This window comes from Oryza brachyantha, chromosome 12 (assembly GCF_000231095.2).
Source record: "Oryza brachyantha chromosome 12, ObraRS2, whole genome shotgun sequence".
NCBI lineage: Eukaryota > Viridiplantae > Streptophyta > Magnoliopsida > Poales > Poaceae > Oryza > Oryza brachyantha.
In genome coordinates, this window is record NC_023174.2 from 12,332,155 (window position 1) to 12,359,684 (window position 27,530).

At 37.9% G+C, this 27,530-nt stretch overlaps 3 protein-coding genes across 4 annotated transcripts; 2 read left to right on the forward strand and 1 right to left on the reverse strand.

Moving 5' to 3' along the window:
* Positions 1 to 1,854: 1,854 nt before the first annotated feature.
* Positions 1,855 to 5,744, forward strand: LOC102702337 (deaminated glutathione amidase, chloroplastic/cytosolic). The gene is made up of 9 exons (XM_006663981.3): positions 1,855 to 2,102; positions 2,650 to 2,786; positions 3,401 to 3,529; positions 3,861 to 3,919; positions 4,199 to 4,311; positions 4,454 to 4,546; positions 4,701 to 4,803; positions 5,116 to 5,198; positions 5,278 to 5,744. Exons 1-9 carry the CDS (start codon positions 1,890 to 1,892, stop codon positions 5,311 to 5,313), a joined length of 966 nt encoding a protein of 321 aa, XP_006664044.1. The 5' UTR covers positions 1,855 to 1,889; the 3' UTR covers positions 5,314 to 5,744.
* A 3,821-nt stretch (positions 5,745 to 9,565) lies between these two features.
* Positions 9,566 to 13,139, forward strand: LOC102702617 (DNAJ protein JJJ1 homolog). The gene is made up of 3 exons (XM_006663982.3): positions 9,566 to 11,320; positions 12,669 to 12,727; positions 12,815 to 13,139. Exons 1-3 carry the CDS (start codon positions 9,644 to 9,646, stop codon positions 12,882 to 12,884), a joined length of 1,806 nt encoding a protein of 601 aa, XP_006664045.2. The 5' UTR covers positions 9,566 to 9,643; the 3' UTR covers positions 12,885 to 13,139.
* Positions 13,140 to 13,542: 403 nt separating this feature from the next.
* LOC102702899 (ureide permease 1-like) lies at positions 13,543 to 18,182 on the reverse strand. Of its 2 annotated transcripts, XM_015843156.2 has the most exons (9): positions 18,012 to 18,182; positions 17,748 to 17,915; positions 15,954 to 16,244; positions 15,709 to 15,847; positions 15,204 to 15,372; positions 14,945 to 14,979; positions 14,740 to 14,849; positions 14,265 to 14,639; positions 13,543 to 14,050 (listed from the first exon to the last, which is right to left on the reverse strand). In XM_015843156.2, the coding sequence occupies exons 3-9, from the start codon at positions 16,188 to 16,190 to the stop codon at positions 13,892 to 13,894; spliced, it is 1,224 nt and encodes a 407-aa protein (XP_015698642.1). In that variant the 5' UTR covers positions 16,191 to 16,244; positions 17,748 to 17,915; positions 18,012 to 18,182; the 3' UTR covers positions 13,543 to 13,891. The 2 variants fall into 2 exon arrangements, with proteins under 2 accessions (XP_015698642.1, XP_006664046.1); XM_006663983.3 differs by lacking the exons at positions 17,748 to 17,915; positions 18,012 to 18,182 and adding an exon at positions 16,701 to 17,031.
* Between the last annotated feature and the right edge of the window lie 9,348 nt (positions 18,183 to 27,530).

Genomic DNA, 27,530 nt, shown 5'->3' on the forward strand with positions numbered 1-27,530 from the left:
CCTGTTCTGAACGAACAAATGATAAATCACACAACCCATGTACATGGTAAGTATTGACACTAGAATTTCATTGCAATTGGCAGAAAAGGGAAATGGGTAGTAAGCTCTAGAAAGGAAGAACTATCACTGTGATCAAAACACATTCTCTTCACACATGTAGCCCTATAGCGATGTTATTATCTACCTTGCCAATTCACATGTTGCACACGCATAGCTCAAAAAAGCTTTTATGGGAAGTTATTTACACAGTTACTTCTAGCATAAGAATTGGTGGTATTCAAGGAAAAGAATCACACCAAATAGGCCATTAGCTCATCATAGCCCAATCGGCTGTTGTTGCAACCGTCTCCCTTAGCTGGACACCGGCGTCGTAGATAAACAAGTCAGCTCCATTAGGTTGCTGAGCCTGCACACATGAAACATATGGTTTAAGATGTTGCTCAAGTTGCATCCACACAAAAATTCCTTTAATGTACACTAACATTAAGCAATACAAAATAATGAACCAGTATACTCATGGAGTTGAAACACATCATTGTGCTAAAAACCAAACACTGTTAGTACATATTGCAAATAGCTCATATAAAATTATGAAGAAAGAAGCCAAGCATCAATGGTCAAATTTGAAATGACAATACAAAATGAATACGTTGACATGAGAATGTTTCTCCTACATATAAATGTTAATACATACCATCAGCATAAACAAACATGTCTGACGATTCATGTGAATTTTAAAATGCAAACCAACCATTCAGTCTCTTATTAATTGAGAATTGGGATGACCTTGCTCAGATATCAAATACTTTGGATGATAACGTGTTAGCGTGGCACATGCATTGTCATGCATATGTCGTCTTATTTTCTTGCTAACATTTATCCCTTTTTTAGTTAGTAGTTTACTAATATATATATATATATATATATATATATATATATATATATGTATATGAAAATAGAAATGTTATATCTACTATAGCACTATCATTGTTTTATAGGCACCATAATAGTACCTCAAGATCAGTTGCTCCGTCTCCAATCATAATGATTGTCTTGTAAACACTTCTGCATACACAAAGGTACATAAGCAATGTGATAAGTAGCAAAAGATGAAGAGTGGAGAAAATTAAATTCAGAAACCTATCTTATGTGTTAAACTGCTACATCTTTGCCACTACTTCATGAAGTAGGCTCCATGGGGTCAAAACCAGCATACTCTCCAGAAGTTATGATCTACTATTAGAATGATGGATGTGATAGTTGATTTGCTGGGATGCTCTTAGATATTATCTCTTCATTCTCTCCAAAGAGATATGAAAGATGTTATATATGGATGATATGGATGATTTGTTGGAGTACCAAGAGATATGACGAATAAAACTGTTTTAGATATCATCCAAATGAAGATATGGATGACCAAATTTAGATTAGCTACTGAGGATACCCTAAGGGTGGTATTCCCAGCTCTGAGATCAACCAACGACCCAGAGTTGGATTAATGAGATCCGGATGCATCCGTAAATCACAAAACAAAACATCTACAACATTCTTGCACCTAAGAAGACAAGAATAGCTGGTGTCTCATTTTCACCTTCGATGACCCGGAGGAGCGTGTCAGTGTAGGGGGCATTTAACCTTTTGCCACTCTTACCAATGTTTATAACAGATTGTCACTGAACTCATATGTCATAAATCCACTCGTAAGAGTAACAAAAAGTTGAATTTTCCGTCAGTGGGTGTAGGGGTTCGTGAGATCGAACGGCGGATAGCGGTGCTGATCCGACGGACAGGAAACGTCCACGTGTCCTCCTCCCCCGCCTCGCGCTACGGGCACCCGGGGAAGTGTACCCCAGCTCATCGGGAGGAGTCGGTCGCCGGCTCCACCTCGCATGGCCTTGGCCTCCCTCGCCGCCGCCTCGCTCCCCACCGCCGCCGCCGCAGTGAGGTCACGCGTATCACTCCTCCGCCGCGCCATGGCCGCCTCCCCCTCCTCCTCCTCCTGCGCGGGACTGGCGGGGTCGCCGGCAAGGGTGGGGGTGGTGCAGATGACCTCCGTGGGGGACCTCGACGCCAACTACGCCACCTGCTCCCGCCTCACCAAGGCAAGCACCCCCACCCCTACCCCTCCCAGCCTTCGATCCGGACCGGGTCGCCGCGTATTTCGTCGGCGCGCTGCCGCGAGCTTCGTTTGCTCTGCCTGTTGTGGTGGAATCTGCGGGGGAAATTTCCGCAGAAAAAATGATCTGGATATGCCATGCCCTTGTTCTGTGGATAAACCATATGATGCTTCATCACTGCAAGTGAATTTGTAGAGCATTGGTTGAATGATCATGATCTTGTTGATCCAGTGGCTTGGTTTATCACAGGGGAAGCAAAAATCTCACTAGTATCCATAACCGACTAACTGATAAACTGAGCAGTGCTTTCAGAGTGGTGATGTGTGATATGTGCGTGTACAATATTGGTTGATTGGTTGGTGTTCATAGATCTCTATTCCAGAGCATCCTGAAAAATCATCCTCACTGCATAATTCGTATCTAATCATTTGTGTCTGTCTGTAGGTAGTGCTGAATTGTACTTTCATTTTTGTTTCTTCTTCTTTTTAGGTTGGTAATGCCAAAGAGACTAACATAGGATCATTTCCTGCAGGAAGCAGCTTCTGCTGGAGTCAAATTTCTTTGCTTTCCTGAGGTCTTCTCATTCATAGGCTCCAAGGATGGCGAGTCTATTAAGATAGCTGAACCATTAGATGGCCCAATAATGCAGAGATATAGATCACTGGCAAAGTTAGTAAGAAGAAACTTGCTGAATTTCCTTTTTGCAATTTCATAGAAGTGCATCTTCGTAGAAGCTCCCTTTTTCTATTCTACTTCAGCTATTAGAGTTTACATTCTATCAAGCCCTACATTTAAGCATTGATGATTTTGTTTTCTACACCTTGAACATTATGCCCTACACTTTCACAAAAGAATGTTGACCGTGTATTCAGTTTGTGTATTTGGTCAATCTGTTAGCTTTCAAAATATTTTGGCTTATAAAAAGAATGCAAATCTATCTAATCATCCAACATTTTTACTTTAAGGACTCACTTTCTTTCTTTCTTTCTTTCTTTCTTTCTTTCTTTCTTTCTTTATTCTTTTTTTTCCTTATTTTGAAAGCTGCTATAAACAAGTCACTGCCAATCTGCCATAACTCCCATTGCCCTGCTTGGTAAATTGGATTGTAGCTTAACATATGCTGTAATATAATAGTACTAGCTGAATGCTCATGCTTTGCTACGGAAAAAATATTATAATATTTCCTAAAATAAATAAAAATATATTATCGTGTCATTGACGATTTTTTGGGGGTTATTGAATAGCACCTTGAGTCATTGACTTAACATAGTTTCATTCTGCAGAGAATCAAGTATGTGGTTATCTCTTGGAGGGTTCCAAGAAAAGGGTCCTGATGACTCACACCAGTACAATACTCATGTACTAATTGATGACTCTGGAGAAATTAGGAGCTCATATCGGAAAATACATCTGTAGGTGCTTGTTCTTTCTCAGCCCTTCAGGAGGAACATGCCTTAAGGAAATTTGCAATCAGTTTACTTTCAATACCAATTTTCTGGCATTTAGAATGTTAAACATGGGTTTTAAGTTGCTTCTAATAAGAGAATCTTTATCTTACAATCGCATGGATAAAAATAGATTTCTAAGAAATCATTACAACAGCTCAGAAGTATATTTCTGGATTACTGTCTAAATGGTGAATTATTGGTCATATACAAGATGACTATTGTGTCTTTCTTCTTTCTTGTTATGGTACACTGTAACATAAGTTCATATATTCATCTTCACGTTGTTATTTTCAAGGTTTGATGTAGATGTACCAGGCAATATGGTGTACAAAGAGAGCCGTTTTACGACAGCAGGTACTGATATATTGAATTCCTTTTTCCCCCTTTTTGCATGATAATCTTGGCAAAATAGTTTTATGAGCACAAGGAGGAGTACTAACTTAAGTTTCTATATAAAATAAGCTTTAGCAGCCACCCTATAGCCTTAGGTCAGGCATTATCAATTGATGCTTTTCTTCTTCTGAAGCCAAATATAAACTGAATTTACAGTAAAAGTAATTGAAACTAGTTGTAGTGATGTCATAGAGTTGATGACCTATAACGTGATGTTGTCTTTATTTATTTATTTATCAGGTGATACTGTTGTAGCAGTGGATAGTCCTTTTGGACGACTGGGGCTTACTGTTTGCTATGATTTGAGATTTCCAGAGCTTTACCAATGTTTGCGTTTCAAGCATCAAGCACAGGTGGTGATTTGTGGCATTATAGTGACATAATCTTTTCTGAGTGTCTTATACTAAGTTTTAACCTGTCACACCTCTTACAAAAGCTCAGTTGAATTGCATATCGGTTTCCAGTCTTCTCCTAACGTGCCAATGACCTTTTTAGGTCTTACTAGTACCATCTGCATTCACAAAAGTAACTGGGGAGGCACACTGGGAAATTCTTCTCTGTGCTCGAGCTATTGAGACGCAATGCTATGTATGCAGTCCTAACTTTTATAAATTATTTCATTTATGCAGACATCATCTGTTTCATATAGTGGTATAGTATGCGGTTTGGGATCAATAATGTGAAATCCACTATTTAGGTATATGCATATTTGTTATTGCTAAATTTCCAAGATTTTCAATAGGTCATTGCTGCAGCTCAAGCTGGAAAACACAATGAGAAAAGAGAGAGCTATGGTGATTCTATAATTATTGATCCATGGGGAACAGTTATAGCTCGACTTCCAGGTATAACTCTTCATTTTGTTACTGTCTTTTATCAGAAAACTTCTTTTGATGTTTTTGATTTTATTGAATTTTGGCCACACCTTGTTCCTTGACAACCATCAATGTAGATCTTCTGATAAACTGTGTACTCATCAATATTTGCTAACATTTAAGTTTGAACTTGTCATGGAAAATGTAGTAGTCTGCCATTTCCATACAGCACTTATTGTGTTTGTATTTGTTGAAATCAATATTCTGACATTATGTGAAACAAGCATTGCATATTATGCTACTCAAATAGCATCCTGTGATATGATCGGACTATGTCTACAGATCGGTTGTCCACTGGATTTGCTGTAGCAGATATCGACTTGTCGAAAGTTGAGGCAGTGAGAACTAAAATGCCAATATCTGAGGTAATAACTCTCATGGAGAAAGTGTTTGCTTTTGTCAAAGAACACCACTAACAGTTGATTTAACTTGTACATTTTGCAGCACCGGAAGTTTGACAGCGACTGGAAAACCTCATGAACGTAATAGCTTAGAGGTGCACAAGATGATCCAATATTTTGTGTGACTCTGCATTTCAATTGTGAAGAACGTCGAAGCCTGCAAAGACATAGTGTTGTGGCATTCTCCTGGTTTGGACCGGAGAATATACTCTGGTTCCGTGTAACCCCAACTATGAGGTCTCAAGATTCCCAATGAGTCTACCAGTGATTTCTCAAACCAAAGGATCAATTGATAATAATCTTGGCTTGTACATTGCAGAGCTTGCATGCTTATACCAGCCTAGAGTATTTCAACAAGTGCCGACATGTTTTACTTGCCATTGAATCGAATGTAAATTTGTTATAGTGCATTTTTTTTGATAAATCAACGCTGGGAATTTGCTGGTTACTGTAGAAATTCTGAAAAACAATACTCCACTCCGTAGCTTTTTTACTCTTATCTATCCCAAATAGAAGGCGTATAAACTTTTTACATACTTTCCAACTTATAACTTTCGCCATTAATTTTCTTCATAATATATTATCAATAGCTACAAATTCACCATATAAAAGTATTTTCAAATACAAATATGACGATGTCACATGCATCACACTAAACACTAAACATGTACTACCTCCGTCCCTAAATGTTTGTCGCCGTTGACTTTTTTATACACGTTTGACCATTCGTCTTATTCAAAAAGTTTAGTCAAATATGTAGAGCTATATATATGCATAAAAATATATTTAACAATACATAAACTGATATAAAAATAATTAATTATAAATAATTTTTTAATAAGACGAACGGTCAAACATATATAAAAAAGTCAACGGCGTCAAACATTTAGGGATGGAGGGAGTATATTGTTAGCTCAATTATCAACTGAAGCTTGTAATGTTTATTTTTACTAAAATTGTGGCCATCATATATTTTAGGACATATTGGAATGACTATTTTTGTTGCATCCAAAGGGAACAAATGAGCAAGAAACGTCTCCTCAAGGGATGATATTCTACTATATTGGATCATAACCAAAGTATATATAACTCACCGAGGTAAGTATTGTAGTCCAAGAGTTCATTCACCACAAAATTTGAAGAAACCCATAATTTGTTGTCTAGTTACATCCAGCTAAGAAGAACATCACCAGTGTCTTATTAAGAGTAAGCTGAAACAAACAAATAGATTATTGTAACATATTATTATAATCTACAGCCTAGACTACTATAATCTGATAAGCTTATCAAATATGGTTATTTAATTACTTTAGACCCACTGCCTTGGTTACTTTAAAATAATTACCTACCTTTATTATTTCTTTCAAATTTAGCTTATAATAATCCAACTTACAACAATTTGACTTAATAATCCATATTACAATAATCCCTACCTCAAACAAATAGAGTCTAACTCTTGGTTGAGGGTATCCAGGCTTGCCATTGATTCATGCATCTAGGAGCATGGAGAGTGTAGGGTTTGTCCTCTGACACAATGACAAGGGGTTATGCCGATCACGAACTTCTTATCCGCGCAAGCTACTCTTAGGCATGTTGTTCTCCTTTCATACAATAGTTTCTTTAAGATGTGGCTAAATTTTTTAGAGCATCTCTAACAAACTACCAAAACTAGGTCCACCAAATGCCCATATAGCAACTCTCCAGTTGAATTGGCTAGCTAGGTGTGATGTTCACTCTAACAACCTCTCTATTAGCCTCTCCAAAATGACAATGAGACCAACATGCTACAGTCTCTACTCCCTTTTCTTCTTCCTCCTATCTCTGCCTGCTGTAGTCCAACGAGCTGAGCAAACCTAGGCTATCCCCACCACTAGAGCAATGATGGCATCGACATGAGTCAGGGGTGGGTCGACAATGCAGGGAGGAGCTAGAGGTGGGGACAAAGGTGCAGGGAGGAGCAAGAGGTGGGAATGATGATGGAGGCAACCTGATATAGTGGGACCTCAAGTGGAAGTGTGGCGAGGAAGGAGTTAGCATAGGCACTAGCCTGACGGGTACATCGACACTAGGGCACTAAATCTGTTGTATGGGTGTAGACAACGATAGTGCTAGCCTAGTGGACTAGTAGGTTAGCAATGATATCCAATGCAGGAGACAAGCGAGAGAGGAGCAATGCCTGAGGATAGATGGACTTGGGTAAAAAGGGACATGCCCTACAACTTGCTGGGCTAAGTTGCCTAGCCAATTATGGCACCAAAGAGGGATGTTTGGCTAGTCATATGTCCAAGCCATCCGGTTGGTAAGTCTATTGGAGTCAAATTTTTGTCCTAATATACTAAATTTTGGTTCGGAGAGACATTTGGCCATGTTATTAGATATGTTTTTAGTTAGCTAAAGCCACATCAATCTTGAACTTATGGAGCTTCTTTCTGATATATGCCTCAACATTATCCTCTTGCAACTCACCATGATTTTACGACCCCTCATTGTCGTTGCTCATATCGATCCAACTACTATTGTTGTGGACAAAAAATGTGAAGGACTCAAGCGCCCATTTTATTTTTTAATCCTATAATCATGCTCAAAGTTATATCTCATTATACTCGTCCAATATCATTATCTCGATTTGTGCTCTAGAAATAACATGGTGGTGTGATGGAGTTAGGGTGTTACAGAGCAATTAGGCATCATTCATAATGCACAAAAAATATAGAATTTTCACATAAAACAGTTCAATCCCTCGAAATTTATACGAAAGTCCCCAAACCGAAGAGACTCTTATATATAAAGACACATTATCAACACATTTACATTATTAAAGAAATATCTAAAGGAATATATAATATCTTATTTACATTATTAATTAAGTCGTAGCGTTAGATTAGTATATATAAAGACACATTATCAACACATTTGTTTATTTAATTTCATAAATTCGCTAAAAACAAAAAAAGAAAAACATTCTTTATTGGCTATGTTCAGTTATTCCCTGTAAACATGATCAACCAACCGAGGTGTTCGTGAGAGGAATAATCAACGTTTTGTCACTCTTACAAGTGATGGTAATAAATTTACCACTAGACCCACATGTCATAAACACATGTGGGCCTACATGTCATAGGCATCGGATGGTAAATCTGTTATCATCTAATCTTAAGAGTGACAAATAGTTAAATGTCCCCGTGAGATACAACCTTAGCTAAACCAAACAAGGTGTCGCTGAGAAAACCTTAATCACAAACGAATTAGAGTCAAGTCCGACTTCTTTCCTCTCCTAATTAATGAGAAAATTAACTATACGTCACTTAGTAGGCATGGCTTTAACAAAAACCACCCAATACACTGCAGTCATAAAAATGCCGCCCACTAGCTTCACTTCTTAACAAAATGCCACCGTAGAGTACTTTTGCATCTAATCGGCTCGTGAAATGGAGAAGAGAAGAGAGGCCGGTGGGCACCGACACCAGCGAGAGGGAAGACGACGCGACGGTGGCGACTGGGGGAGGCGGCAATGACAGCCGAGGCCTGTCCGATTTCGGGTGTGACGACGGCGAGGGGGATGACCGGAGCGGCGACGACGAGATGGCCGGGGTCGCTGACAAAAACAGAATTGGCTTCTTATTTTAATGGAATGAAATAAAAATTAATGCTTTCTAACACAAAATCCCCTAGAAGGGTTAGGTACATAGGATATGGATATGGATAGTCTTTGCCAATGTGATAAAATAAAGTGACATCGTGTCTATTTTTCTTTGCTAAAGGGGCATTTCCATAGGTTTGCCTTGGTATTGTGTTCATACTGTCGTATTAAATGATCCGGGTTGATTGCTTTTGGTGCATATAATGCACACAACTCTGGTTTTTAGTTGGGCTGGCTCAATGGCTTCATACGAATTAGCGGTTTTTGTTTGGTCTCTCTCTTCTCTTCTCCATTTCTTGTACTCTCTTCTCTACTTGATCTGTTCAGAAGGGGTATTTTAGTCATTTCGCGAGCCAGTTAGATACAAAACTACTATATGGTGGTATTTTGTTAAGAAGTGAAATTAGTGGGTGATATTTTTATAACTGCGGTTTATTAGGTGGCATTAATTTTCTCCCTAACTAATACATACACTCAGGCCGCGTTCGGATGGAGGGGGTAAGTTAATTTACATGATAAATTAATTATTAAAAAAATATAAAATAAATTAATATGATTTTTTCAAACAACTTTCTTATAGAAAATTTTTATAAAAAATACATCGTTTAACCGTTCGGGAAGCGTGCGCGCGAAAAAAGAGATAAGTTAACTTGAGGGGTAACGAACGCGGCCTCACAGGGGTTAGAATCAGACCTACCTCGCCGTTAACACACACGCAGACGTCCCACCCGAACGGAACCCTAGCTCCTCCTCGTCGGCGTCGGCGGCCATGGCGTCGGCGGCGGCGCCGAAGCGGTGCTACTACGAGGTTCTCGGCCTCCCCCTCGACTGCTCCCCGACCGACATCAAGCTCGCCTTCCGCCGCCTCGCGCTCGCCCTCCACCCCGACAAGCAGCCGCCCGGCTCCGACACGGCCGCCGCCACCGCCGCCTTCCAGGAGCTCCAGCACGCGCACTCCGTCCTCTCCGACCCGCAGGAGCGCGCCTACTACGACTCCCACCGCTCCCAGATCCTCTTCACCGACACCTCCTCCGGCGGCGCCCGCGGCGCATCCGCTTCCCCCGTCCCCGACCTCTTCTCCTTCTTCTCCGCCTCCGTCTTCTCCGGCTTCTCCGACTCCGGCCGCGGCTTCTACAAGGTCTACGGCGACGTCTTCGACAGGGTCCTCGCACAGGAGCTCGCCTACGCCCGCCGCATGGGCATGCCCGCCGACTCCGTCGCCACGCCGCCGGTGATCGGCAATCTCGACTCCCCCTACGCCCAGGCCACCGCGTTCTATAACTACTGGCTCGGGTTCGGCACGGTCATGGATTTCGGGTGGGCGGCCGAGTGGGACGCCGCGCGGGGGGAGAACCGCCGGGTCAGGAGGCTCATGGAGGAGGACAACAAGAAGGCGATGCGCAAGGCGCGGCGGGAGTACAACGATGCCGTCAGAGGGCTCGCGGCGTTCTGCAAGAAGAGGGATAAGAGGATGGTGGACATGGCGCTGAAGAGGAAGGCCGAGGAGGAGAAGAAGAAGGCCGAGGAGATGGCGAGGAAGAAGGAAGAGGAGAGGAGAAAGAAGGAGCGGGTGATGGCGTATCAGGAGCCTGAGTGGGCGAGGGTGGAGGAGGATGAGGCAGGGTTTGAGGAGGATGAGGAAGAGGAGATGAAGGCGAAGAGGAAGGACGAGCTGTACTGCGTGGCATGTAATAAGAAGTTCAAGTCGGACAAGCAGTGGAAGAACCATGAGCAGTCAAAGAAGCATAGAGATAAGGTGGCTGAGCTGAGGATGGTATTTGAAGAAGAGGAGGAGGCTTTGAAGGAGGCTGAAGAGGAGTTAGAAGAAGTTGATGTGGGATTTGATTTTAAACCTGCACAAGAATCAGAGGAGAGTGATTTTTCAGATGCTGCAGAAGAGTTAGCTGAAGAATTGAGCGAGGGTTTAGAGGTGCGTGATGAAGAGAGTGATGATGTGAACATGGATAATGCGGAGCAAAAGGTTGGTTCGTATGATGAAACCAGTGTGTTAGAGGAAATGCTATCGAGACGCAAGAATCAGAATAGTGGTTTTGTTCCGCTTCAAGAGGAAGCTTCACCGCGTGGTGCCATGGGTGACGGCGACGAAGCCGATACAAGCTATGAGATTAATAATGTCAAAAAGAAAGGACGCCGGAGGCGGGCAGCTAAGAAGGGTCAAGGTGAAGGTACTTGTGCTGATAATGGGCAAGGTATGAAGAGTGTTATTCAGCCTGAGGAATCTAGGCATGACAATGATGAAAATGGTGTTGATGATAAGATGGAAGGTCCATCCTCTAATGAAGAGAATGCTTCAGCAAGTAAAGAAGATCAGCTTAAAGGAAAGACCGGCAATACTAAAAAGAACAAAAAGAACAAGAAAGGCACAGAAAAGAGCACAGCTATACCTGCTGAACAAAAGGATACATTGAAGGGAAAGAAGCAAAGGGTACAATCTCGTTACTTATTCTTTTTTAGGCTAAGGCTCCCTGATATTTCTTTTCTTGTGAAGTTAGCTGGAAAATTATTACGAATTTGTGACTAAAACCCCTGTATTCTGTTCCATGTTTAAGTCACATAGTGAAAACTGTTTACTGTTCGGTACTATGTGAACCACATATGCAGATGCCTAGGTGATTAAAGAACCACCAAACTACCCAAGCCATTTATTAGAAATGCTTTATAGAGGAAATAACCAAATGTTTTGAATTCTGTGGTATACATGATTAGAATTGCTTACTTTCTTAGCAAAGAAACTTTCATGGAAATCATATATTATTGCGTTATGACTTATGAACAGTCAGATGTTGGGTTGCTGTTGTGTTGTGTATCTTTTTCCTTCTGCAAAAACCCTTTTTTATCTGTCTGGCAGTGATCTTGAGTCTTCTTTTCACATTTTGGAAAGAAAGCTGAGGACGATTTTGCATAGGCTGAAAGGATCTCTGATAGCATTGATTAAATATTTTGGAAAGAAACCTGAGGATAATGATTTCTTTTTTTGAAATATTTGTGGGAGACAAAACCTTGTCCTGGTTTCATGCCAATTATCATTATCATGCTTATCCTGTGACGTCTATCGATTCACTTTATCAGTTTGAGCTTTCTGTGTATTCTTGCTATATGTGAAATTGCCCATTTTCAAACGCCACTCAAGTGTACACACATTTGTGGGTGAGTGCACAGTTGCAAACAGTGATAAGAATCTGGGAAGCCACTTGGTTCTACTGTTATCATGATTTTTGTCTCGTATTTTGATTAAAAAGTAGCACCCCTATCTTTTCGCCTTTGCTTATGCTTATAAGTCAAAATTTGAATTTTCAACCTTAAATTTAGAGTTGATTTTGAGGTTTTTTTCATCGTAGTTTATTTTTCAGTCTTGGCTTTTAGATTGCTAAGAACATGTATATAAAGGTTTTATTCACAAATTATTTTTCATTTTCAAATATGCCATTTGGCTTTTTCCCTGAAAAAGCCAAACAATCACCCAAAGTGCCTTTTTGGGGGCAGGTATTTGTTCTGGTACTTGGAAGCTTGATGGATCATGTAGCTTTCAAGTGCAAAAAACTTTGTTGGAGTACATGCTATGTGGAGAAGTTTTGCATGTACCAGTTCACTATCTACTGCTAGTGCAACGTGATGACCATAAAATCAAAATTCTGCTATGTCTTGACTATCCATGTCAAATTTTGGATATATTTCGTGGGGATAATACTGTGTTATGCATTAAGTACATTCTATATGGATAGAATTCTATATACCTGCAAGTAGTTATAACACTTGAAGTTACCATGTACCAGGAGGTTTCCAAGGCACCCAGTAATGACTGCGAAACGTGTGGAAGGACGTTTGACTCAAGGTATACTTGAGGTTTCCCTCTTTCCCTTTCCCATACCATGAAACTGGAAATACATTTATGGTCTGTATCAAATGCTTCTCGTTGCAGGAACAAGCTATTCTCTCACTTGGAAGAGACAGGTCACGCAATGCTGAAGACACGACAAAAAAATCGCTGAAGAGGGCAAGCAAAAAGTAGTTATTTTCCTTTTTTTACCGTTTTGTTTCGGTTGATGCTGATTGATTAGCACATTCGACCAAAAAGTCGTATGGTTTATAGCTCAATTTTGATATGTGTAGTAGAGCAATTTTCCTTCTTCCTGGAGAGTGGAGGTGTTACCATTTGTTGTATTGGTTCTTGGTACAGAATGGGAACTAATTATTATTAGTAATTCTTCAATCGAAATACACACCACGTTGCAACTTTTCTTCTTTTTTGGTGCCTTTTGCCGTATTATCTTGTTCATGAATGAAATGCCATTTTCTACGCTTTTGCGCCTATTTTTGCTGGTGCTCAGCTCTTAGGCATTTCACCAGTAACATCAACGTTATTTTTTTTAATTGTTAACCTTTTTAGTAAAAAATAATTTTATTACTAAACCTTTTAATCTGCCGCCATCATCAATGGCGTGACAAGATACATGCTAACTACTCAATGTTGTTTGGTGACGAGATTAAAAGATTTAGATAGTGAAAATATTTACGTAGAAGGTTTAGTAATAATTACTTATTAAAAATGTTTAAAAATAAAAAAGCCATCAAAACAACTCGTTTGACTTGTTCCTGCTTCATTTTTCAAATTTTCAATAAGTGAAATCTAATCCGAATCTCCGAATCTTAGCCGAACATAACTATCTTTCTTATCATTCAGGTGGTCTTACAGAAAGGATAACATTACATTTATATAATCCAACACAAACTTGAAATCACAAATCCACATACTTCCATTTTTTTTTCCTTTTTCTTTCTTATGTACATCTCCATCCACTAGAAATTCCATGAATGGAGTTCATTCATCACTTCTTGCTGGACATGACCTGCTTCCTGGAGACCTGGACTGAAGGCTCCACTGCGTTTGTTGCTGCTGCTGCCTGAACTTCTTTGCCTTCTGACAGCAATGGTGGTTTTGTTTGCGCTTGCAAACACAAGAGAAGAAGAGATGAAAGGATCTGAAATTCTGAAACAATCACTTTGTGCTCCTGTGACCTGATGAAGCCATGAGCACCGCGACGGCGACAATGAACATGAACAGCATGAACCCGAGCAGGATGTACGTCTTCCGCGACGATTTTCGGTACTCCCCGAAGAGCAGTATCCCCCAGAATGTGCTCACAAGTGGCAAGGCCTGATGAACAGCAATGGGTGAAGCAGTGAGAATCATGCTTTCAGAGTTCAGAAAGTTGCACTTCTCTGAAGATTGTGTGAAATTTCTGAACTTGAAGAATGCCTCTCAAAGATCTAGAACAATGCTCAGTATCCCGTGACACCGGTTGCGAGCACGATGAATTTCGATTATGATGTGAGAAGTGAAAGTGATAACAATTGGAGATCGGACTAACCTGGACAGCATCAGCAGCAGCATAGCCAGCAGCCTGACCACCCATGAACTGAAACCCATTACCAAAGCCACACAGGAAGCCGGCAAGAAGAGCCCATTGCCTGCCTTCCCAGTCATTCAGGTATGCCTTGAAGGATGACTTTGGCACGCCGGCCATAGGACGGTATAGGAACAGGATGTTCAGGCCGATGCCGATGACGAAGCACGATATCGAGAAGTAGAAGAAGGCGGTGTAGACCACCAGGTGTGGGACTCCCTCTTTCAGGGTGTGCCATTGATCATTGGTGGCAAGGTTGAATGCTGGGGAGAAGAGTGAGAAGCAGACACCTGAGAAGAACACTATCCCAAGCCCTATGAAGGTGCTTGACCCAAATACCTGGCCAAAGGAAAAGGTTCATCAGATCAATCCAGTTCATTTCTGCAAGCTTCTCTTAAAGCATCTGCCATGCATATTTTGGTATTGTTTGCTGAATTACCTTAATTGAACGCCGTTCTTCGAGCTCAATCAAGTATTCTGCAGTTCCTGCTTCAGCTTTGTCAACATATTTGGCTGCAGAAGCTCCATTCTCCAAGTCCTTGGCAGCGTCTGAAATAGGCGGAGCTAAGAATTAGGATTTCATCTGCAACAAATCAACAGTAGCTTACAACAGTAAATCATTTTTAAAGAAGGTTGTTTCATACCTTTTTCTTTGCTTGAATCTACACTTCCATTTTCCCTGGAAATTACAGGTTATCAAGACCATATGGTCAGTAAATTAAAAGATGCAGAAGTTCCTTTTTTCTCCAGAAGAAGGAAAGGTGCAGAAGGTTTAAACAGATTGGCACCTAAAGGTATAATATTTCCTAACAGAGGAAGCCAGATAGGTGATCATTAAGACATTAACCATTATGTGATGTATTTGAGGTATCTTGGTGTGTTGAACAAAGTTAAATATCTTACCCAAGTTTATAGATATTTGTGGAGCCATTTAATTTTTCTTCATTATCAGCTGCATTGGAGGCATGTACAGCAGAGCCAAGAATGACTGCAACAAGGAAGCAGCCCACTCCAGGGAAAAGAATTTCTGCTCTGTTGATGCGGTTGTCCAGGAAATAATTCAGTGTTGTGCCTGAAGATCAAACATACATGTGAGCTATGATTAAGCTGGACAACTAGCCCATAGTTCTCTATCTCCCCCCAATTAGGATAATAATACAGAGATCAATTATTTTGGCATAGCTACTGAATAAACTGAAAATCTTGTCCCATGCTTCCCAGTTGATCTAAACAAGTTCTTTCAGTCAGGACCAACTACAATGTATTCCTACTAGTGGCAACTTAACTGTAGTCCTACTACTATCATTAGTGAAGATAGGTTGTGACAATCAATGAGCTGTGTCTTACGTGTATCATCAAGATAAAAATTATATCTGTTGCACTTTTGTAGAGGAGTAAGTTTACCTACCTATAACAACAACCATACTTGAGCTGATAACTTCAGTCACTGAGAGACCTACATATGCCCAAGCATACTGAGTAGAGAGGTTCCCTATACTGAGCACAACACCTCCTGCCATTGCAAACAGCACTGAAGGCCAGTTATCCTTCATTGCCAAAAAAACATTCAGAGTTTCAGTGTCAGCAAACTTTCAGAGTTATCAATCAGCAGTGTATTCAGAGATACTTCAGACAGTAAGAGAGGTTGTTAACCTGGCTGAGTTGAGTGAAGAAATTGGGCATGCTGGGCTTGCTCTCACCAAGCTGGCCGAAGGTGAGCGCGATGAGAACGGCGGCGAGGAGGTTCGTGATCGAGTAGTCGAGGTAGGTGTGCTGCGGAAGCCGTCCTCGGCGCTCCAGGAGGGTGAGGACTGCAGGCCATGTTCCCAAGAAGATGAGGGAGGCCAGCATGAGAGCAATGGCACCCCCTTTGTCCTCTATGACATACATCTTGAGGCCTTGTCTGATGGAGAACAAGGAGTTCAGAAGGGGTCCTTCAAAAACCTGAAAACCACAGGCACATATTTTTCACCATGTGAGAAACTTGCACTGCTCAATTTGGACTGAATGACCAAGAGTTTGAAGATCTTGATGTTCTTGTTCACAAAATCTTCTAAAATCAGAAAGTGAATCTTCTGAAATCAGAAATTTGTTGCAGGGTTCTTTCATCCCCTCCACAAAACTGATCTTCTTGCATTCCCCAAAGTTTGTTACAAGAAGCAATCATATCATTATAAGAAACACAAGAAAATAAAAGAAAACAAATCAAGAAATCCATTCCAACAGCCATAGGAAAGACCCCAGTTATGGAGAACCTATTATTATCAGCATGGAAGACTCCAGTTCTTCAAAAAATCCCCAATTCTTCAAAGATCAGATTCAGCTGAGAATGAGAAGATACCCAACTCCTAGTTGAACACAGCACAGAATGGAGCGGAAGAACAGAAAGCAAGAAAGTACCTTTTGGCATGAAACCAAAGAAGTAGCACAACCAAGAACATGGTCCATGGACACTACTTATAGTGACAAGCACTGGTAAACAAAACAAATCTCAATGCTATCTTTCAAACTCGAAAGTCCAACTTGATCTGCACAAGTTTGACTCATACAGCAATTTGCGAATTCGCGGCGTCTCCTCAGATTCAGATCACCAATGGAATTGGAGCTTTATGGAGGTGGAGAGAAAGATGGAGAGAAAAGAAGTGAAGAAAAAGACAACAGATACACCCGTCATCAGCTGAAAATAATGGAATGGTGATAGTGACCTATAGGGCTCCTCTGCTCCAACCAATCAATAACCATAAATGAAATAATTTCTGATCAATTTATCACTCATTTCAGAGTCCACAAGTTTATGAACATATGACAGATTGACACCTTTCTGTCTAATGATTTACATATCAAGGCTTTTTTTTTTTCTCTCTTGGATACCCACATCAAACAAGTTATCATCTGCAAATTGGATGCTGAATCTGTCCAAGAATGAAAAGAGAGAAAAATAATGGAAGTAGAGAATTGTACTCTTTAGCTAGATATAAACAACCACACCCATATCTCTTTCAGTCGTGTCTCATCCAAGAAAAGGCGCATTAGTCAATGCAAGAGAAGAAACACTGAATCAAGGAGAGGAAAAAAATACTGATGACCATTCTTACAAGAAACGATGCGTCCGCTGAATCTTTCCTTCCTGCATGAAGTAGCAACTGAAAAAACTAATATATTTCTCAACAGAACAAGAGATTCATGAACTGGCACGACCCAAGAACTCAAAACCATCAACCTGAGAACACATGTTTTCAACCAAGAACCATCATCTTCTCTCCAAAAAAAAAAAAATCTTTTTTAAAGGAAGAAACAATCAGCCAATCAAGAAAGGCCACGGTTCAACATCGCCATGCCCTCGAGAACAAAAGAACAGAAAACAAACAAACAAACAGCAGATATATATTTTCAGGCCATCAACAATCCATCGTAGACAAATCAGAGAACAGTTGAAAGAACATGTACCTGAACCCCAAGAACTGAACTGAAGGAGAGCAGGAAAGGGATGCCTCCTCCCTCCGGAGAACTCAAGAACTGAACAACCTGTCACTCCATCAACCTGTTCAGATCAGAATAGCTGGACTCTTTCTGCTCCTCCACCTGACACTCAAGATATGAACTCTCTCTCCCTCTCTATATATACACACACACATACACATTCATTCAAAGGATTCTTGTTCTCTAGTAAAAGAAAGAGAAAACAAAAAGAGAAGAGATTCTTGTCGTTACCTAAAGATGTAAAAATCCATTGACTCCGGATCTGGAGAGATCCTCAAGATTCTTCCCCGGGCAGTTCGGCTGTGTTTGTTGCTACCCTCTCTCGCTTTGACCGCCTTGTGCGGTTGTCGTTGTTTCGTGTGCCAGGCGCCATTTGTTTGGAGCAGAACAGGTGAGTTTTTTTTTTTCTTTTTCTTATTACATCGAGCTCGGCGAGTTGTGGCAGTATTATTGTTATTAATTACATTTTTCTATAACGGAATCAATCCAGCCTTTTTTTTTTCATCTCTATCTATGAAACGCACGGTACTCACGTATTGAGGGCCGAAACCAACCAAAAAGATCTTTTTAAAGCATAAGCGGATCGAAAAGTAAAAGTTAAGTTTGAGCAGAACACTTATTCCATTTTTATTTTCAGATGTTATCATATTAGAAGGAAGAAAAAAAACCATATTTAGATCTTCTCTCCATCCTCTGAAGAGATATGGATGATTTGCTGGAGTACAAAGAGATAAAAAATAAAATTGTTTTAGATTATTATTCAAATAAAGATATAAATTACTAAATTTAGATAAGCTGTTGGGATACTCTTAGGCCCTGTTTTGGTTTAGGTGACTAATCCATTAGTCTCTCCACTTTAGTCTCATTTCCCTAAAAACCCAAACAGGAGTGACTAAAATGGACTAAAGCTATATTAGTCTATTAGTTCTTTCATAGGTACTTATTAGGACTAAAGCTTCCTTTTACACCAGTCCCTTAACAAAAAATTTTATATATGATGCACTTTTAGTCTCATTTAGTCACTTTAACTGAACAGTAAGGACTAAATATTTTAGTCCAGAGATTAATTTTTAGTCGTAGGACTAATGAACCAAACAGCACCTTATTTCCTTCACTAAATTTTCGTTGAAGGCTAATGTATATATATGTTATATTTATAAACACCATACTTAAGCTTGATAAGTGAAATCATCTATTTGTTTTAGTTATTGCCACTGATTAATTTTTTCGCTTAGAAAATCTTGTATGGTATTGCTTAGATCGTTTATATTTGTTATGTTTCTTTCTTAAAATATTTAATTCTTCGTTGTAATGGAACATATATACTCCTAAGAGTGATGGTGGTGGGGTCAATTTCTCTTCACCCTACCATCAACTCTCTCTTTTCAAAAGAGATAGTAAAAGGCCCACATATCAACCATAATCAAACAACTCTCTAATTTATACGAAAAGAAAAGAGAAAAATGAGTGTGGAAGCAAACGATTCACATATACATAAGAAATATAAACATCAATTAAGAGATAACATATTAAAAAATAGTGGTAATAATGGGTGATGAGTACATCACTTATTTGGATATACATGACACTAATGTTCCTTAAGTTTAATACAAGGTCTCATCACTAGAACTCATGTAGGATAATTGAATTTACATGCATGCTCGTTACTAAATATTTTTTTATGTGATTTTGAGAATAGATTGATACCTAATAATATAATTATGATTAAAAACTATGGAGATGATCAAAAAGTGCTTGGAGTAAAGAGAGGAGGACAAGACTGGTATGGGTGTTTACGTTAAGATGAAGGTCTCAGTTATCTCAAGTTCAGGTCCACCTCGAGATTCATGAGCATTTCGCACTAAATCAGTCACCCAGGTAACATATGTATTTCATTTTGATGTTCTATATATGCATATAAAGCTGACGAGATTACATTTCCAATGTATCTAGTCTCATGTCAAAGTTCCTTCTGAGTTATTAGGAATCATTGAAATAAGAGGGTGTTTAGAATCTGTCAAGGTGTTGTATCATCATATTTTGTGTTGTGAACCTTGTATTGTGTTGAAATCTCATAGAGATGCCAATACAGGTCCTTGGTCACCCCTAAACCCTTTATATTCAATATCTACCATCGAGTTAGGATTGAGTTTTATTTAGATTATTCTGTTGTCATAGTTTCGCTGCTAGATCGGTTCATAGAGCCCTAAACACATGAGTTTAATCATCCATATGTAGTTTAGATTGTGTTTTTTCTTGTTTGTGTGAAAATTTTCAATTGTTTGTAGGAACAAACATTCATGATGTTTCAATTACATAAGAACAACATCGGTAACAACTAAACATGCGGGTGTAACTGCTATGAGGTCACGATATCAACTTATCGTAAGCCTCAAAACATGAACGTCTCCACGTTAAAGATCGGACACCTAATCTCGGATAAATGGGTTAATACAATTTTGTTTAATTAAATTTTATTCCAAAGGCATAAACAATGTGCGCTAGTTATATCAAACCGTTGGTTTATTTTCGTGTCAGCCTGGCCCCTGCGTGAAACAGCTGTGAGTGCCACGAGTTTTGCAGGTATTAATAACATTTGTTTATTCTTGACAACAGATTGGCCTTTATAAAGAATAAATTTACAAAGGGATTTATTAAGGATACGTACCTCAACTTTGTAACCAAAGTTTGAGAGGCAAGATAACCTTGCATGTTAACCGTGCCGAATTTCTTACCGTGTTCCAAATCACCTGATAATAGCTGGATTAACAAAATAGATTAACCCTACCAAACAGAGCATGGTAAGCTAGCTTGAGCGCAATTGTCAAAGCACGTGATATATGTAGTTAGAAAAAAACGTGGCTCGTGAGAGGTACGCATGACAGATTCCATAAAAAAAAATCTTTGTTCTTATCTACTACTTTTAAAGGGACACCACCAACTCCCTCCTTTTTTTAAAAAAAAAATAGCTTATACATATATATCAAATTATTTTATTAACTTTACTTTAATAACATGCTAATAATATTTTTAATAAGATTCTATTATAACGCATGAGTAATATGTTAGTTCTTATAAATTAATATTCAGACATTTAGTGAAGAGTAGATATAAATATGTGTACACAGATCAACGTGTATCCCGCGGGTGGATTACGATAATATCAAATGTCATGCGAGCTTTTGTATATTTTTATCTTACTAATTGCCCTTTATTTAAACCTGTAAAACAGTATTATCAATTACTCTCCACCCAATTATAAATATGTAATATATACTGTCTCCTCTCATCAAATAGATATCTGATTACAATATATGCCAACGTAGGGTTAGGTCATACCTAGATATATACCAGATTATATTAAATTGTTCGAAAATTTTATATATAGGTTCCGGCCCCTATTAAATGTGTAATAATTTTACTCATGTTGGCTAAAGACAATGTTGCCTTTAAATACAGTTGGCGGGAACCAAAAGATTATAAGACTGGAGCTAACTCTCTTCTAGTCTACCAAACTATTATTAGATGTCGCTGAAATTGAAGTAGGTGGTTATTAGGTCAGTATCATGTTCACTACACAGTTTTCAAAACAGTTAACTCGATAAATCGATATATGAAACAGCTACTCACAGTACAACATTTCGTCATATCATTTCCAAAGCTACATAAAACATTTAATTACCGCTAAAAGTTTGATTGCATGCAGAGTAGTATTTGATTACATCAAATGCATCAAGCTCCTCAACGTGAGTTTCACTGCCCCGAGGACTTGGTAACGGCGCCCAAATATTTCATAGCCATGAAACTAATTCCTTCTCTCTACTCGTAGTTTTATGCAAATATTCACTTTTATGAATTTTTTGAAGAAATATTATTTTTTAATAGAAATCGCAAAATTGAAATTCGGCCACGAAAAATCACCAAAGTAGTAGACAGTCGAATATTGATAGATTGATAGGGCACCTGTCGAACGAAGGTTGTTCGACAGGCCTACTATCGTCGTGAGAAAGTTCGATATGTCTGGACAGAACTCCCATGGTTCGACAGGCCCGCCAGCAACAGCGGCCACTAACCACTAACTAAACTCCCAACCTAATGCATATACGCACACGCGTCCACATACGATCTATACCATGCAGGCTGACCATTTCCTTTCTAGACTTGTGCAGTAGGTCTAATTAATCACCCGACCACATTCTTGCATGCCAACTAACTAAGCTTTGCATGCCAACTAACTAAGCTATATGTGCTCTCCACCTCCTGGCTGTTTATTGGCTCACTACTGGTCTTAGACCCAGACATGTCGAACTCTCTTAGGACGACAGCCGGCCTGTTGAACAACCTTCGTTCGATAGGTGCCCTATCGATCTACCACGACTGCCTACTACTTTGGCGATTTTCCGCGGCCGAACTCCAATTTTGTGATTTTCCATTAAAAAATAATATTTCTCCAAAAAAATTACTTTTGTGCTGACATGTCACCTAATAAATGTCTTTTTCCTTGCAGTTTGATGAGGGGTGGACAGAAAGCTCGTGGCTCGTTAGCTCGCTCGACTCGTGACAAACTCGGCTCGACTCGGCTCGTTTTATTTTTCTAACGAGCCGAGCTAGCATTTTAGCTCGTTAGAATGATAACGAGCCAGCTCGAGCTGGCTCATGAGCTGCTCGCGAGCCTAACGAGCTAGACCAAAGGTACGCGATTTGTCGGCATTCATTGATTCCACCCTGGAAAGCATGTGTTCAATACTTTATAGGTTCACCATATGATTTGTTGGTTCAAACTTTAATATTTAGATACAATTTCATATGATTTGCATGTTTGAACTGAAAATTTGCTTATATAATCTATTAAAAAATTATTTAAATTAACTTTTCATGCATGGCTCGCGAGCCTAAAGAGCCAGCTCGAGCTTTGTAACGAGCCGAGCCGAGCTAGGTTTTTAGCTCGTTACAATAACGAGCCGAGCCGAGCCAGCTCGTTATCTTAACGAGTCAGACCGAGCCGAGCCGAGCCGGCTCGTTATCCACCCCTAGTTTGATCCGGCATGGCTTGTGTTTGTCTTCGGACTTTTTCTTTCCTCCTGGGATACGTTTGTTTTTATACCAGGCGGTATACCTTTTTTCAAGTACGAATCGAAGAAAGTGTTATGGAGTATGAATAGATAGTGTGGATTCGGACTATTATTTTTCCATATCCGAGCAAGATTTCCTTCCTTCATCGTATTCTTTCCAAAGTGTCAATATACCTATCTGTATTTGATAGAGTATGCGGTATTTTTAGAGATACGTCAACATGAGTACGAGGTATACCATGTATATAACACCGACATCACCCTCCAAAGTATATATATTACTATTTCTAGGCTACGAATCAGGTTAAACGCTCGTGCAGTTACATTTATAGCCAGAAGCAGTCACGTTATGGGACAAAATAAAAAGCTTGGTTAAAAAAAATAAGAGTATTATCCCTATATCATGAATTGATTATATTATATGAAATTATTTTAGTGTAAAATTTATGATTAAAGTATAAAAAATAATAAAATGGTCTTAATTGTCAAATATTTACAATCGGATGACATAATATATATTTTTAAAAAAATGAAATAATTACATCGGTTTGAGCCTTCGACTTAGGCTGTATTTTTTCTTACCTTTTTCCTCAGGCTTTACGCGCATGCTTTCCAAACTGCTAAATTTTTTTCTTATATTTAAAAAAAGTTATATAGAAATTTATCATCTCACCTTTGTAGAGTATATTTTATTTTATTATAGTTAATTTTATCAGTTATATTATTTAATAACTATAGAAAATATATAATCTTTTATCTTCTATGTACAACCTTATTACGAGTGTTCATTTACATCGAATATTCTTTTAGTACTAATAGACAGCGTAGCTATGGACAGTGAGGGTGACTTTATTAACATCAAGTAGATTAGTTTATTGGAGATATTCACGAGGACACGAGGTGTCTGTATGCGTCGATATATTTGAGTGAATACGCGTATACATGGGTATCCGTGCTTTTACCATGTTTAAAATAATCGACTTATAAAATAAACATATAAATTATAAATTACTATTTTTTACGTCACAACAACAGTAAATTGAGCCTTAGCAATTACTCCCTCTGTTTTGTACATTTTGTAATATAGTAAGACTTTCTAGATGCTAATGAATTTAGATATATATATATATATATAAAGTATATATATTTATTAATTGATGAATTTAGACCAGACTTAAAAAATGTTACGAATACTAGTATAGTTTTTAACCCCTGGAAAAATTGTACTGTACTCGCTCTATCCAGAACTGATTAGCGTATTATAAAAAGAAAAAAAAATAAAATTTGATCGACAAGGCCGGGAGGTGATAGAAATCTTGTGCGCATGCCGCTTCGTATCGTATGCAAGCATCGACGGAATTTAAAATTTAAAACTTAACTCAGAGCTAATTTTAAGAGTTTAAACACAATTTATTTTAGAGCCTTTGTTTTTAAAGTACTGATAATATATATAAAATTACATTTTTTTCTATAATAATTTTGCTTTGTTCGTTCCAAGCTTATCAGAGTCAATGCGAAAACGTGAGGAAATTCGATTCATAGCACAAGTGAAAGGTCAAAATTACAAAACGACATGGGTCAAAGGATGACAACGATATAGTTGTACTACCAGAACAGTAAAACGTGAAATTGCGACACTAATACACTGCTGAGAGCGTCATCATATGCGTATCACGTTCAATATATAATTACCATTCCGAACGGCCAAGAAAAAAAGACGCAACTTTCGAAATGAAAATTAACTTGACGCAAGAAAAAGCACTCTATAAAAGTGAGGCAAATATACGATAAACGATTTTCAAGCATCAAATCGATTAACAAGATATCGATCGATGATGAAACGTTAATTTACGAGGATTAACTCGTCCAAAAAGGCACGTTTTGTTGCTGGACGGAGCAAGAACAGGATAACAGTAGGCTGCAAGCCAACTTTTAAGTCAATCAACGTATTTATAAATAAAGAATAATTTTATTAATATAATCTTTATATATGTTCTTAGCTATCTAATCACAAATAAGTGTCTTTCAATATCTAAGCTAATTAAGTATTGTTTAAAAAAACAAAAAAAAACCAAAATTTTTATATCTCTATAATACGAAATCCACCCACATCCTATGGCAGACAGAGCGTCCATGTGTCACTTGATATTGCTCAGGAAATGAGGGCATGCAGCCTCCCCCAGTACACGTCAAATGGCCAAAAATGCCAAACAGCTCAAGCCCAGGTTTAGGTAATTTTGCAAAAGAGTGTTTATGGTTGTAACGATTTTTTTATCTCTCAAGTTTGCACATAGTACAATTCACGATTATTTTTATTTTATTCTCTTTACGCCTTATAATTTAAACAACATATAAATATAAATATTATCATTAAGGGAACCTCCTCACCCCACAAATAAATAATGACTAAATTTGTATCCGCTCATAATATTAAAATAATTAAAAATTCACAAAGTCTTTCGACTACATTTATTAAACTAATGCAGTAAAAAACTTACAACAATCATACATATGCCTATGTCATATTAATTTTAATTCTTAAATTTTTGCCATGCCTATATCAATGTCCAAGTAACTTTTTTTAACATTTTGTATACCTATGTCAATTAAATATTTTAAAGAAATATAGAGAAAAACTTAGCTAAATCCACAAAAACATCCACATATTAAAAAAATATGCCCTTTCATCTTTTACATCTTAGGTATGACAAAAAATAATACGAAAATTCTAGATTTTTTTCCTCACAAGGATGAGGAGAAAGTGCTTAAGCTATAAAAAATAGATAGATAATAATTATTAAAACAAGGAAAAATTATATCTCCTCACAGAACTAAAATCTGGAATACTTTGAATTATCTAAAATACAAATATATGTTTCATCATTAGTTGACAATTTAATTACTCTGTCGAGTTTGATAATTCTTATCATTTTGGTAGTTTAAGGTCAAACTTTTAAAACTTTGATTATTCTTAACTTTAAAAATATTTACTTTAATGGCGATGTATAGATAAGCTTTTAAAAATACTTTCATAAAAGTAAAATTGTATTTAGTATTATATATTATAATAGAAAATTATAATCAATGTTTAATTTTGGAGACCGTATCGTTGTCCAAAACGACAAATATTATCAAATTATGGGAAATACAATTTAAGATATGCAAATAATACAAGAGTGTTTGGGCTGTAGAAAACCATTTAAATTTTCTAAACATATAAATATACTTCCTCTGATAAAAAAATATTTATCATTTATGACAAGATTTGATCAAACTTCTAAAATTCCCACTATTTGTTTAGTTTAAATACAATACAAATGATATACATAAATTCTTCTAAAAAAGTATTATCATAATATTATAAACTTATTAGGATTTATAAATTTATTTTAATATAAACTTTCTTCTCAAATTTTTAGAAATTTGGTCAAATCTTGTTCTAAAATGACAAATATTTTTGACCAGGGAGTATATTGTAAACATGGATATTATTTTTATTTTAATATAAACTTTATTATCAGATTTTTAGAAGTTTGGTCAAATCTTGTTCTAAAATAACAAATATTTTTAACCAGGGAGTATATTGTAAACATGGATATAACAAAAATAAATTTTAAGTACATTAGAGTTCTCTTTAAATAATGAGATATGAAAGTAATCAATATTAAAGTTGAGCCAACCCATAACATTATACTGAGCATTACTTGCTAATAAGTTTGCCCAAAATGTATGAAGGTGTGTGCGGCTACGCCGCGCAGGGATTCTAGTGAATATGGAAATTATAAGTTATTTTTAAAGTTTTTTAAGTGCTAAATCAAACCATAACAAAATAATTAATAATTATATAAATTTAGTGAATACAATAAATGGTTAAACACATATCTAAAAATCAATGACGTTAAATAAATAAAATGCATAGGAGGGAGCATATAGCAAATAAATAAAATGCCGGCGAGCTAGCGTTGACGCATGAACGTGCTGGGTGCACTATGGGCAGCAAACAGTCCGGTGTATGTAGCAGAGCAGCTGGTCCAAACTGCAGCGCAAAGTGACAAAAACTGGCCCACAATGAGAATCTACGCCTAAACCAGTCTAATGTGCAGGTGCAACACCGGTAATTAGAACCGCCTCAGCGTGAAATACATTTACTCTTGATAAAGTCATAGCTATTATAGTAGTTTTTGTAAAACACCTAGCTAAAATTATAGTAAACTGATTTTTTTAATAATGATGAAATCCATTTATTTTGGTTTTGGTTTATAAAAGCTAGTGACAATTATTATAGAGTTAGTAGGACAAATGACCCAAAATTACAAATTCACAATTTGATTCAAGCAAGAAAACTGCTTAAAATGTGTGTACTCCCCCTTGTGTCCCTCAAACTAGTAAAACCGACCTCTGGAAACAATGGATGATTGTTAGTCGATCAAATTCCGCTCCATCATTGCTAGCGGCTGCCATCGAACTAAAACGAAAGATAACTTCAGATAATAGCTAAATTGTAGGGAAAAAAAATCATTTGTCTAGATGTTATCGCTGCTATTACGTATTGAATCCAATACATAAATACATCGTCATAAGTATCTCCAACATGACGCTTTTAACAAGGTCGTAATATTTAAAATTACTCTCACTATGCTTTCACTTAGGGAAGGAGGTTTTAATTTGTGATATCGTC